Here is a 14,186-nt window from a genome sequence, read left to right as displayed (position 1 = left end):
GCACTGGGAGAAGTTGAGTTATTTTGTTGTTTCTGGGTTGCTGTCTTGTATCCTTGGTTATTACATCCATGGTATGTTTTGTCTGTGCAGGTAAATTGAATTTCACACACAACGCTGAAAATTGTTTCATTTTTAGGAATGGTGCTAACTTCATGCTGTAGTGGAAGGCGTCTTGGCATACATTCCAGTTATGACTTAGAGGACCGTTAGAGCATTGTGTGTTCTCTCTTCCTCCTTGCCAAAGCAATCCTTGATTGTGATCCAGATAAGACCTTGCATGACATGTCTGTTCAGTGGTTGATGCAAGATTTATTAAAGAAAAGAATTCTTCTGTAAATGTTGAGGTGGCACCGGTCTGTTGTGTATCGGCCTGGTAGAACTGAATTCCACAGCCAGCTAGAGTTTATGGAAAACGCTTTGCCCTTGGCAACAGTTTTATTGTTAGTGTTGTAAGATAAGATGATGTCAGCTGTCCTTGAAATGTATTTCGGCAGCTGATGTTTTCTCCTTCCAAATCCTTTTTCCTAATGAATCTGGCTAGTACTATCTCCTAGACGACAAAGATAGTAACTAGTCACTCCTATCTGTGCTTCAAAATGTAGCCTCCTGTTGAAAACAGATCGTAGTCCATGGTCAGAGATGTGTCTGTCTCATCATCTGAGCTAAAGCAGAAGAGCTGTTGCATAAGAAATGTTTCCAGCTATTACTAAAGTGTTAAGTCAGGTGCTTCATGCTTTTTCTTGTATTAAAACACTGATTCTTGTTTTTGCTTTGTCTGCTACACTTTTGCAAGATAGTGTAGGGAAAAAAAATGTTTGTCTTACTAAAGTGGCAGTACAAGAATTTTCCTAGACAATGCAGAAAATGAATAAAATGAGCTTTAAAAACACATACACGCACAAACAAAAGATTCTTCCCCACATTTAAGTGAGCTTACAAAAGATTGGTATGTATGGATCTCATCTGCCAATTCTTTAAAGGCTTAGGGATTTTGCTGCAAGTAGAAAATTGTTTACCTCAGAAATCTGTATCTGTTGTATGGAAGGTTTCCCTTGTCCTTTCTAGAGTAGTCCTTTTGCAGTACAAAAAGCCTGCCAGACATATAAGATTAAACCTCATTTACTGGATGTTGAGGAAATACAGCTTCTGCAGGCTGGATAAATGGGCTAGCAAGAACCTCATACATTTCAACACGAGGAAGTGTATGTGAGGAGAAACAGCCCCATCTGTCAGTACGTGCTGGGGCTTTGCAGATGGAAAATGGCTTGTCAGAAAAGGATGTTCAGTGAACATGAGGTTCACTATGAGCTAGTGGTTTGCCCTAGTGGCAAAGAAGGCACTGGACCACATGAGGTGTGTTGCCAGCAGGCGGAAGGAAGTGATCCAATTTCTCCTCTCAGCACTGGTAAAGCAACGTGGAGTCCTGTGTCTGTTGGGCTTCCCAGTTTGAGGGACACGTAGCTACTGGAGATAACCAAAATAAGGACCACAAAGTGGTTGAAGGATTAGAGCATCTTTCATTTGAGGAAGCACTGAGAAAGCCTGGAGAAGGGAGGGGTTATGGGAAAGTGATAAATGTCTGTGAAACCTACAAAGAAAACAGAGTCAGGCTCTTTTCAGTGGAGCTCAGTGACAGGACTAGAGGCAGCGTGTCCATTACTCTGTATAGTAACTTAAATACATTCCTGGTTTTTGCTGGAATTTTACCAGTGGGAACCAACCCTGATCTGTAGTCATTTTTAGTATGGAGCATTCTTGTTAAAATGTGGTTTCCATGGGCAGAAGTACCTCTATTCTGTTACTTTGTTTTTGAATATATAACTTAAACTGCTCTGTTCATTTGAATGTAAAACAAAGGATTGTTTGATTTTTTTTCACACTTAATTTTTACTTCCCTTATTTTAGTCTGGCTTTTAAAGAAGAAGTTTTGTCACTTTCACTGTTCCTTCTGTACTTCCTGGCCAGTTTTAACCAACTGTAACGTAAGGTTAGAACTCGGACATTGCTTTAAGCATGGTCATAAAGCGTAGCTGGCTGAAGTTTCAAAGAAAAGGTTGCAGTAGAAGTTTGGCAGTTCTCTTTGTAGTGACTCTCCAGTGCCTCTGGAGGTATATGGAGGTATATACAGTTTTGTGCTAATCAGAAAACGTGACTTGGAGCTGACTACTTCAAAGATATGGAGAGGTGATCAGATTGATGAGTACAGGGGGGGAAGATGGGGAGGGATAGTATAGAGGGATAGAAGTAGGGAGATAACTGAATACACCGATAGTGAGATTTTGGATGCTTTGGTCAAGAGTAAAGGAGAGTGATTTTTATATCTGTAAGGAAGAAGGCTGTGGAATGCAGTTGTGGAAAACAGGACTTCATAAGTTCTGAGCTACCTTGCAACCTGGTGCACTAAATGGCCTTCAGGAGGCTCTGAAATTTTCCTTTGTAGTTTGTCTCTGTATTCACATGCTTCTTTCACAAAATACACAACAAGGTGATGTAATGATCTAGAATTCTGTTCAGTAGTTGTTGTGAAGCATTTTTTTTTGCGGTCGTAAGCAGAAACACTATGGCACAATGACACCCACCATTCATCCTCCAGGATACTTAACAGTTGTCAGAGTCTTATCATCAGGAAGGCCTCATGAAGCAAGCTTTGAGACAATAAAAGAAAACCAGTTCTGTCTTTCACAATATGCCTGAAATCAGAAGATTAAGAAGCACTGTTTCAGATTACTATTTTTTCTTTCTAGTGGCTACAGAACCCTTGATTAAAGCAGTGTATACGCTATACCAGCAAAGGAATCTGCTCTTTCCTGTCCGTACGTTGCTTTTGAAATTTTTTAGCAAAGTTTACCAAAAAGAAGATTCGAAGACTCAAAGAATCAGGTAAAAAACACTTCAGTATTCTTTTAAATTTCAACACAGCATGTTTATGTTGAAAGTTAGAGTATTAATTTTCTGTGTGTTTGTTGTGAAATGTTGGTGCCGGTCTGATTTGGCTCTGTCACTGGAATTTCAGTTTTCAGCTGCTCTGTGACTTCAGGTTGATGAACCTGAGCCAATTTATAAGTCAATTTATATTTTTATTCCCCTTAATCTCAGTACCAGATTTAATGCTTAAATTGGGATTAATCTTTTAGCAACAAGCTCGTTGTTTCTGACTGTGGCAGTCTTCCCTAGGTTGTCAATGCTGTGCATCTATAGCAATGGGCTCATGTTCAGTGCTTCCAGCCTGAGGTCGTGGACTTGTGACTGAAGTGGTTCTGTTAGTGCCTGTCTAGCCTGGTGTGTTACTTTCTTTAATAAAAATACTTTTCTTTGATCACTTTGGTTGTGTGGCTCTAAAGAGATTTGGGTTAGGAAAATGTACTTGTCCTTTTGTTTCCAGTTTCTTGAAACTATTAGGTACCAGAATTGCTTCAGGTAAGAGGAAAGTATTCTTTTATGTTGCTGTTAGAGTTTTTAGTGTAAGATTTGTCTAAATTACAGAATCACAGAATCAGAGAATTGTAGGGGTTGGAAGGGACCTCTAGAGATCATCGAGTCCAACCCCCCTGCCAAAGCAGGTTCCCTACACCACGTCACACAGGTAGGCGTCCAGGTGGGTCTTGAATATCTCCAGAGAAGGAGATTCCACCACCTCCCTGGGCAGCCTGTTCCAGTGCTCAGTCACCCTCACCGTAAAGAAGTTCTTCCGCACATTCGTGCAAAACTTCCTATGCTGTACTTTCATCCCATTACCCCTAGTCCTGTCCCCATGCACTACTGAAAAGAGACCAGCCTCACCACTATGGCTCCCACTCCTCAGGTATTTATAAACCTGGATCAAATCTCCTCTCAGCCTTCTTTTCTCAAGGCTAAACAGACCCAGTTCCCTAAGTCTCTCCTCACAGGGGAGATGCTCCAGGCCCTTCACCATCTTAGTGGCTCTCCCCTGGACTCTTTCTAAGAGATCCCCATCTTTTTTGTACTGGATTTTGTTCTAGAAAGGTTGAGAACTTGTCAACTCATCTGGTTCTAGCTATGTAAAATCCTTAAATGCAGACCAGCTTGCATCAGTCTTGAGAACTGTAAAAGGATGTATGGTCAGATCTATGGTATGTGCTTCTGTTGCTAGGCAAAAATCAAACCTCAGGGCTCCCAGAAATGTTGCTGTTCATTAGTGAAGTCAGTCTTTGGGAATTCTTTTTTGCAGCTCTTCTACTCTAAGTCTTGTAAAATGGACAGGTCTGAATACGGATAATTAGATGTAGAGACAGAAATCTTGCACTACTATTTTAACAGTAGGAAATAAAGGAGGGAGTTTGAAAGACGGGGAAAAAAAAACTTGGGAACATTACATTTTTCATTTCTTTTTTATCTACAGTGAAAAAGAAATATATATATATATTTTTTCATACTCACTGTTTCCCAGAGCTCACATAACTACTTTTATCTGTACTTACCTGGAAGTCTCAAAACATCTCAGCTGCAATTTCATACAACCATCTAATGCCTAGGAGCTTTTCCTTTCTACCTTTAGATGTCACAAGCAGCAGTACTTTTCCTGCTGTTCTCCTTCTCAGTCCTTTATGTGGAATGGTGATGTTTTCAGTAACAGGAAGTTTCTATGTAGATGTTTCTCCATCCTGAGTTTTATCATAGAATCACGGAATCACTCAGGTTGGAAAAGACCTTCAAGATCATCAAGTCCAACCTCACCCAACCATACTACCCTAACTCTAAAAACCCTCTGCTGAATCATGTCCCTGAGCACCACATCCAAATAGCTTTAAATGCATCTGGGGATGGTGACTCAGCCACCTCCCTAGGAAGCCTTTTCCAATGCTTAACAAGCGTTTCTGTCAAAAAGTTTTTCCTGATATCCAACTTATCCTGACACAACTTCAGGCCATTTCTCCTCATCCTGTCACCAATGAGAAGGGACCAACCCCACTCTTGCTGTAAGCATCTTTCAGGTATTGGAAGAGAGCAATAAGGTCTCCTCTCAGCATCCTTCTCCACAGACTAAACAGCCCCAGTTCCTTCAGTTCCTCCTCACAGGGCACATTCTCCAAGCCCTTCACAAGCCTTGCATTCTTCTTTGGACCTGACCTACCCCAGCACCTCAGTGTCTTTTCTGTACTGAGGTGCCCAACACAGAACACAGTACTTGAGGTGAGGCCTCACCAATGCCGAGTAAGTGCTAATCCTGCAAATTGAACTAAACTATTCTTCCAGTTATCTCTTATAATTCCTTTTTACTGTGTTTTCTGTATTTGTAATGTTCAGCTTTGTGTTAATGTTCACAGGGAAAATGGCTTGGCTGCGAATGGCTTGTGAGTAGGGATAGGAATTACATATGTGGTTTGGTAAAAGGGTTTTTGTTGTATGATTTTGTATATCTGCAGGTAACAAATTTTTTAAGAAAGTGAATGTCTTAATAGCACCCTTAGGAGGATCATGGTTGAGATAATTTGCCTTCTTGGCATAGGAATTCAGTGAGAAGACAATAAATAGGATACAGGAATTCTTAATTTAATTATTGTATTAATTGCACTTGAAAAAATTATTTTCAAATTTGGACAGTGTAAGTAAAAGTCCTTTCTTAAAATCTTCATTAATCTCAGTATTTACTGTTCAATGTATAATAGAAATATAATTAAGTCTAAAAAGGCAGAGCAGCATTTTCAGGTCACTCAGGTTAATTTTTTGGGGAGAGGAGATAATAAGTTTTGTTTTTGTTTTTGAAAACTTCTTGTCAGTCTCATTTTTTAATACTGTTGCTTTTTAATCATCATTTAAGAAGCCAGTTGAAAAAGAAGTTTTGTATCTTCAGCAGGGGGAGAAGATGGACTTCACTATGGATGGCAAATACTTGATCTACTATACTAGCTGGATAGGAAAAGAAAATGAACTAGAATAGTGTTATCAACTCCTACTTAAAGCAATGAGTTGTAATTTGTCGTTCTGTTTTAGGATGTATCTGAATTGAAAAGCAAGATGTCAGTAAGGTAGAATTGAATTTGAAAATCTGGTAAAAAGAGTGCTTTACTAGGGAGTTCAGTAGTATTCTGGATGTAGTAATCACATTGCATTTCAGCTTGACTCATAGTTCATTAAATATAAAATGGTAAAACTCTAGAGAAAAAGGAATGTTGCTTTGCTCGCCTACAGTTCATAGAAATACTTTCAAGAAAAGTTAGAAGTATGTATTGCAAAAAGTATGGATCAGATAAATACATTTATTATAATAACCCTCATTGCATGCCAGTGTGCTCAGCTCTTCACGTGAAATATATTAATATATTTATTATAAGCAAATCATCTTATTGCAGTTGGTTGTAATTTAATTACACCTAACGTTAAAGCAACTTAGTCAAGACTAGGAAGGGTAAAGGGTTGTGTTATTTTTTTGCTCCCTTTTTTCAGAAGTCGAAGTAAAGTTTTATCTCGCTGGTTGGCTGGTTTGCCTCAGCAACTTGCTCTGCTTGGCCTGAGGAACCCTGAGCTTTCAAATCAACTGATTGATATCATTCATTCTGCTGCTTCTCGTTCGAACAAGGAACTACTGCAAAGTTTACAAGCCACCGCTGTTCAAATATATGGTAAGACTTTGTACTGCAGCATACCACATTTTTTCAGTCGCTTGAAGGTTGCAGTATGTTCAAAATACAGGTTTGCTAAGTGAATATAAAGTGTGTACTGCATGCACGGGGGGATCTGTACAGAGTCCTGCACTGTAGATTGAACGGAACCATGGCGCCATGTATGTCACTTGCCAAAGTAGTAAAGTGATTGGTCAACGTATTTAAAGGAGTTTGACATTGGACATTTTAAATACACTTGCCAGATTTTCACAAAGAGTTTTTCTTCCATTAACGTATTGCACCTGTCAAGTATTTGGCTTAAAAAAATAATACATTTATCTGAAATTATGCTGTGGTGCGTTCTGGCAATTTTGCTGGGGGGTTGTGATACGTTTAGTTAATTCTCCTGACCAAAGCACATAAAGCGGTCTAGTTTGTTTCGAGTTAGAAGATAAGCTTGTGCTGCTTCCTCTTGAACATGTGAAACCAGAAATGTGACATAACGGATTTCCACATATGTAAATATCAAAAGATAGAATGTTCCAAATATTATTACATTTCAGTTTGTTAGCCACTTTAGAAGAATCTAAGGTGTATTTTGTGCCTAGCTTGTAATTCCTTCTTTGTGTTGTTTCAGACCCACTAGATGGCACTCTGGTTCTTCTCCCAGCGGAGGCCCAGCGGCGGCTGGTGCAGCTGGTGTACTTCCTTCCTTGCCTGCCCGCCAGCCTGCTGGCCTGCTTGAGTCGCTGCTGTATCATGGGAAGAATGTCCTCTGAGCTCGCTGCCACCCTTATTGGGATACTGCGCATGAGGTAACATGCTCAACCTGCTCTTTAATTAGGAGTGAAAACACCAGTGATTTTGTTAAACGTGACCTTTGTTATTGGTTTGCACTTGTTTTAAAACAGAAAAGATTGATATGGAATGTAAGAATTGGCACCATGTTATAACTTAATGCTTCTATGAAATTATACTCCTACGCTTTCCCTTTGTGTCCTTACACTGACCAATTTTCTGCAGTGCTTGACAACAAAGTTGTGTTTCTTATGCAGTACTGAGCGCTCTCTACCCAGAGTGTTACACTGTGTTAACACTGGTGGTCTTTGGTCTGCCACTGATGGTGGCATGCCCTTGTAAATACTTTCCATTTCAGTACATGAAGGGGGCCTACAGGAAAGCTGGGGAGGGTCGTTTTGTAAGAGCTTGTTGCAACAGGACAAGGGGAAACGGCTTTAAACTGGAAGAGGGTAGATATTAGGAAAAATTCTTTACTATCAGAGTGGTGAGGCACTGGAACAGGTTGCCCAGTGAAGTTGTGGATGCCCCCTCCTTGGAAGCATTGAGGGCCGGGCTGGATGGTGCTTTGAACAACCTGGTCTACAGGGAGATGTCCCTGCCTTTAGCTGGGGAACTGGAACTGAATGATCTTAAAGGTCCATCCTAACCCAAACCATTCTGTGATTCTGACTTGACATTCTGACAGTGTTTGTAGTGCAAAATAACCAACCAGTGTGTATTCTCCTGTTCTGCTTTGTTTTTAAGGCATTAGAACTGGCTTTTCCTGTAATTAACACGCTTAAATATTCAAGTCATAGTTACTGCTGGGCAAGTACTTTGTTAGAAATCATTCACACACTTGTTGTTTTGCTCCTGGCTTGAGTTTAATGATGAAGGTAGGGAGAAGTTGCTCCATGAATGTGAGCAGAGGCTCGGATTTCATGACGTTGCTCGGTATTGTTGCATATATGAACAGGTGCTAACCTGTCTGAACTATACTTAGCAACATTTTTTTTCTCTTAGTGCTTTTTGGAACGTAAGTGTTTTTATTAAACTATGACACAACACTTTGCCAAGTATTAGCCGTATAACTTGAGAATAAGCTGAGTAATATGTGATGTGATGGTGATAAAATTTATAATATTCTCTACGTAACACATCGCTGCTATAAACATGAATATCTCTTTTTGGCTTTGGGAAGGTGGATCTCCAAATTCTTTGCCATATACTGGGAATTCAGTGGCAAACTGAACAAATCAAAGGGTAGCGTTGTGTGAACTAAAGACACTAATAAACACTGAGGTGCTTAATTTCTTTAAATTAGGTCTTATCTGATTTTCAGTTTAGGAGATTTTTACAGTAACATTATAGCAGTATTCCAAAGATCATCTGATGGTACTAGGTGGGCTGAGGGCATTTAATCATTTTGGTAGAAGATATTAGAGTCTGCTGGAGGGTGGTGTGCTTACCTAAAGTAGGTAACATCTTCACAACAGAGGAGGAGGAGCAACTTTCATTTCTCAGAGTTGTAAATAGTCTTTTTATCTTTATGGCATTCGGAACATGCTTTACTTACAACTGGATTCAGAGGTTGTGGTTATCTACCAAAGATACATGTTGTTATATGTGGTTGAGGTTATCTACCTACGGAGTTGATCTGAAATAACTACGAAAAATGAAACTGGTAAAAGAGATAGTAATCCTGACTGAGCATTGTTTCTCTTTGGTAAGTCAGTTCCCACTGTGTTAAGAGGAGTCACTGTTAAACAGGAACTTGTTGTCTTTGGAAATGCACCTGAAAAATAATGCAAGTTGTTGTAAAGGTTTAAATAAGGCTTTTGTAGACAAAGTGAATGCAGTAGCATTGAAAATACTCTCACCTACACTGCCAGCTTCAGTAGTGGGAGTCTTAAAGAGCTTGAAAATAGGCTTGACTTTTTTTCAGGTGTGGCTCAAAAATTTATTTTGTGAAAGGTGCTTTATTTTTCTGGTCACAATTGTAGATTTTTATCCTAAGAATCTCATCATAGGATGCCTATAAGAATTGGAGAATCAAAATGATGTGAGAAATTGGCCGCTGTGAAGGGAATGTCCAGGAAAAAAAATCCTTTGGGACCAGTCTTTGGTGACTGAAATTAGCCACCACGCATGCAAAAACACAGAGATACGTAACGATTGATATTAATTTCTGGAGTACAGAACAGTCTCTTTTGTCTTCTTGTTGGGAAGAGGTTTGTGCAGTTGAGGAAACAGCAATGCATTTTCTAGATCTGAACTGTACCTGGGCTTTTACGAACTTCATTACCTGTTATTGCACATAGGGTACATTAAATAATTTTCTATCCCTTATCACCAACTTGTAGCTGGATGACTGTGTTCAGTTCAGTGGCTTGCTTTCGGGTAATGATGTGGACAAACTGGACTGAGTGTAAAGGAGAGCAGACAAAGAACAGAAAGTCTGTTAGCTGTGATAATGGCGAATGACTAACAAACTGGTATTGTTAGGCAAATAAGACTGGGAAGGCAGAGGAACTTGCGTGTGTAAAAGGCTTTTGAAAAGGAATGACAGCATTTTTATCAGGATAATCACAGAATTGTAGGGGTTGGAAGAGACCTCTAGAGGTCATCGAGTCCAACCCCCCTGCCAAAGCAGGCTCCCTACACCACGTCACACAGGTAGGCGTCCAGGCAGGTCTTGAATATCTCCAGAGAAGGAGACTCCACCACCTCCCTGGGCAGCCTGTATCTAAAAAGGATAGATATGAAATGTAAGAAAAATATTTGCTTAGAGTGCTAGGGGCAAGTACTCGAATAAGCTGTGTAGGAAGAGGGTATGGAATATACCTCACTGGTGGTATTTAATATCGAGTGAATGCAGGTATACCAGGATGACAAATTAAAGCCTCGATGAAAGAAAGAGGGACTAAGTAATTTCTGGCATTCATTTACCAGAACTTTGTCATTGTGATGGTTTAAGTTAAACATGAAGTTCTTTAAAGTAATGGTACTGTTTCAAAATTTGTATAACTTAGTGCTGTGCCCCAGTGTGATTGCTTGGATGTTTTCTGTTGCTTGTTAGAGATCAGTTCATTCAGAGACCTCATTTAACAGTAAAAAATATTATTGTCGCTAGATGGCACTGTTTTTCTTCCATTGAATCTTTGTTTTCTCGGGTGAGGGGGTAGTGTTTATAAATCTCTTTTTGCTAAGCCACCTGCTTATCTGTCATGCTTTTAATAGATTTCATTCAGTAGCATCAGAGGCTCACTGCTGTATGTGGTAATTGTTTTCAGTGTCTTTGAAAGCCTTTATTTCCACATTATTTTTGACTCCTGGACCATGTACGTTCTTACGTGCAGCTGAGGATGTGCATAGATGCCCATGTATGCTTGGTAGTGCATGATACATGATAGTGAATCTGATGAATGTCCATATGGATGATAATAAGACTGTTACCCCAAGAACAATCATTATAAACCGAAAGAACTTGAGTATCTTGTGTGTGCACGTGCAAACTATAAAAGTAGCTGGTAAATGTATGTAGATGGCTTAAACCACAGTCCTGTCATGATATCAGACAGAGAACATGAAATTATAATTATTGTATAATTTGAAAGCTTTTGTTGATTGGGAATGGACTTTCTAAGACATCCTTTATTTTCCACTTTTTATTTTTGTGGTGGTGAAATCAGTAGCCAGGTGGTTTACAGGAAGTCACCGAGTGAGCCGTGGTGGACAGTGTGTGCTGAGAGATGATAACAGGAAGGCTTATAAGAGTGATCATCTATGCTGGTAAATTATTAGAATGGTTCCTGACATGCTTTTGGCTTATATTCACTAAAGCTGTCCTCGAGAGTGCAGGCCAAGAAGCATTTGGAAATGTATAGTGGCTTAAATAGAGCCACCCTGTTTGAATTGGTGGCAATTTGAAAGTGCAAATATGGCCAGACAACACTAATTGATGTCTCTTGCCAGAGAACGAGCCTTCCTGCTGTCAGTTCTCTAGGTTAGATATAGCTGATGAATTTCACGTGAAAATAAGAGATTGGATGTGGTGGCTTGGATTTCTTTCCCCTCTCTTCTCCAGTCCCTACTGCGCAGGACCTGAGATGTAATTAACTTTAAAACCAGTCAGGTTGGGACTTGAGAGGTGGAGAATTAGGGGATGAAAACCCTTCTCCCTACAGATGGGGAAAGGTCTGGAGGAACATGAGAACAGTCTGTGACTTCAGGGTGAGAGAAATTAGAGGTAACAGCTTCTTGGAAAGAGATGAGTTCTCTGAGTCACTCTCTGATTTAAGCCTCTAACAAGCTAAAATTTATGGAAGCAAATGGAAGGATATGGGAAATATTTTATGAAGTGTTTGCCCTGAATCTGCAAGATGGAGTTGTCATTATTTATGTGACGTGGCTTTAAGGTATTAAGACAAACCTTTTGTTGTGATGCAACATGCCATGTTCATAAGAGAATTAACATCAGGAATTATTTTTCATTCATGATTTATTGGAATAGCTTCAAATAGTAGATCTCTGCTAATAAAAGAACAGTTAAAATCTGTTGGGCACAGAATACTTATAATACTTATTTTCAGAGCAGCCCTCATAGGTAATATATAGTCTGAGTGCTTAGTGTGATGTATTCTATTCTATGAAATTTAGATTAAGAAATGCAGACTCTGACCTTGTAATCAAATATCTTAACTAAGATATCAGATTGCTGATGCTATGGGAGAAGTTCTGTTTCCTCTTAAGGTGTTTTGTGGTACAAGTAAGGAAAATCATTTTGGCATAATCATGTGAATGCAACTTATTTATATGCTTTATTTATGCATAATAGTTACACGCTTTTAAAACAACTTTATCTATTGGAATGGAGTGTCTGAAAATCACTGCAATAGGAAATTGCACAGATAACACTGCACTAACTAGATTTAAAGCAAAATAAAAAGGTGTGTGGAGGGAATTAATTTATGGCATTTCTTATTTGAAGTGTGCATAAATGAGATTTCCAGTAGCTCTACAGAGCCATTTCTTGTTGGGTTCTCTCCCAGCTGCTTCTGTTGCTGTAGGAAAAAAGGATGAAAGTCATACACAAAGGCTGAGCACTCCCTGAGGAAGACATAGAATCATAGAGTGGCTTGGGTTGGAAGGGACCCCAAGGATCCTCAAGCTCCAACCACATGCAGGGCCACCTGTGTCTACATTTAATACTAGACCAGGCTGCCCAGGGCCCCATTTGACCTGGCCTTGAACACCTTCAGGGATGGGGCATCCACAACCTCTCCGTACATAAATGATATGGGAATTCCTAGACTTCATAAGTTGTTATAACTCTGAGGATAGGTTGCATTCTGCTTGTCATCCCTGTAAACGGACTATTTCCTTAAGAGATGGTGCTTTAAGTATTCTGAAAAGAATGGCAATTGGCATCTCATCAAGCAGGTGGGCATGGGATATTGCTGCCTATAGGAGTCGGTGCTTAGGAAAAACATGAGTGTACTTCTACCTTCTGTTATAACAAGCACCAAATATGTTCTCCAAAGTGGCTTTAGGCCATAGTTCTTAGTAAATACTACTTTGTTTGCTTTTCCTAGTTACGTGATCTATAGCTTTTGCCAATGTGGCTTGAGGAGGCACCATGAAAAGCGTAGGTCACTGGGAGCCTGCATTCTGTTTTATTAAAGACTTACAGAATGCACTGTTGTAGTAAAGAAAAGCATTCCCAAATAAGTATTTACAAGCAGGGAGAATCTTGGAATGAATATTGTAACTCATTAGTGTGAATGAGAGCTTTTTTCTCATTTACAATAAAACAACACTTTCCCTCTATCCCTGCTTTCAAGTCTTTACCAGTGGCATAAAGGAAGGTCAGGTAGATACACCTTGGAGCACACAATGAGATCATACAGGTATAGGAAGGTTTAGTATGAGCAGGTTTCTAAGAAAAATGTAAGAATGGTGAAGTCTGTATTCACCCTGAGCTTCAGATCTGGGGGAAGGCACGTTCCTTTATCCAAGTCTTGCTCGCTGCTATGTGAAGCCTAAGACTTGAAAGGGAGAATACTAAGCTTTCCTTTAAGGATATAGCCCTCTAAATGTGTCCCCATATTCTTGTTTGCAGTTTGATATCCCTAACCAAGAGGAGAAGAATTATATTACTGCATTTACAGTTGCGCCAGGCGGTAAATGCCTTCTGCTCATTAGTGAATGTTTCTTCTGATTTGTGCTGTCATTTATAATGTGTAAGCAATTTTTTTTTCCTTCAGACAGCTTTCGCAACCTTAGAGCAAATGAGTAGCAGACAGGCTTACTTTTAACAAAGCATAGCTCAGATTGTTATGTTTTTAAAAATAGGTTTCGTATTTTTCTGCAAATCCCTCTTAATTCCTTGCAGATGTTTGTTGTGTTTTGCCACATCTCCAAATGGAAGCACTTGATCCTTAAAAAGAGATAACCTCACACCACTAGCAAATGATTGCCTACATACAACAGGCTGTTAAAGGTAGAGGAAAAACTCTTCACTTGCTTTCATAGTTCATGTTCAGGACTGTCTGCAGCTGAGTTGGTGTGAATGAAAGGGACACGGAGGCAGGGCTGGAAAAATATTCAGAGATGCTGAATGTTCTACAATATCAACATCTTGGGTTCCTGCCCTTTCAAAATCTGGTTTGCAGACGTGGTGTCCCAATCCTTACTGACAACGTAACACAAAACTGCTTTGTTTTGTGCACCCGTCCTAGTATGGCACACGTGGATTTGTTCCTTCCAGGGTGTTTCATTGTTTATGTGCACGTAATTCTTTAGAATGAGAATATGGGAACATATGCGATGTGTTGTAATGTA

The 14,186-nt window shown here is 39.6% G+C and overlaps 1 protein-coding gene across 3 annotated transcripts in view; it reads left to right on the top strand.

The window, feature by feature from the left end:
• TEX10 (testis expressed 10) overlaps window positions 1–14,186 on the top strand; it is a 46,524-nt gene that overhangs the window by 13,698 nt on the left and 18,640 nt on the right. For all 3 annotated transcript variants that reach the window (XR_014943444.1, XM_015855092.3, XM_085539805.1), the window contains 3 exons: window positions 2,745–2,880; window positions 6,406–6,581; window positions 7,201–7,378. Coding sequence is in view for 2 of the 3 variants with exons in the window: in XM_015855092.3 (XP_015710578.2) it covers window positions 2,745–2,880; window positions 6,406–6,581; window positions 7,201–7,378 (490 nt within the window). In the remaining variant the exon portion in view is untranslated. The remainder of the gene's footprint in view (window positions 1–2,744; window positions 2,881–6,405; window positions 6,582–7,200; window positions 7,379–14,186) is intronic.

The sequence above is a fragment of the Coturnix japonica genome, chromosome 2, assembly GCF_054131305.1.
Source record: "Coturnix japonica strain WE chromosome 2, WE-NBRP24, whole genome shotgun sequence".
NCBI classification, from domain to species: Eukaryota; Metazoa; Chordata; class Aves; order Galliformes; family Phasianidae; genus Coturnix; species Coturnix japonica.
The sequence above is the reverse complement of the archived record's forward strand: the minus strand, read 5'-3'. Positions and strand labels throughout refer to the sequence as shown.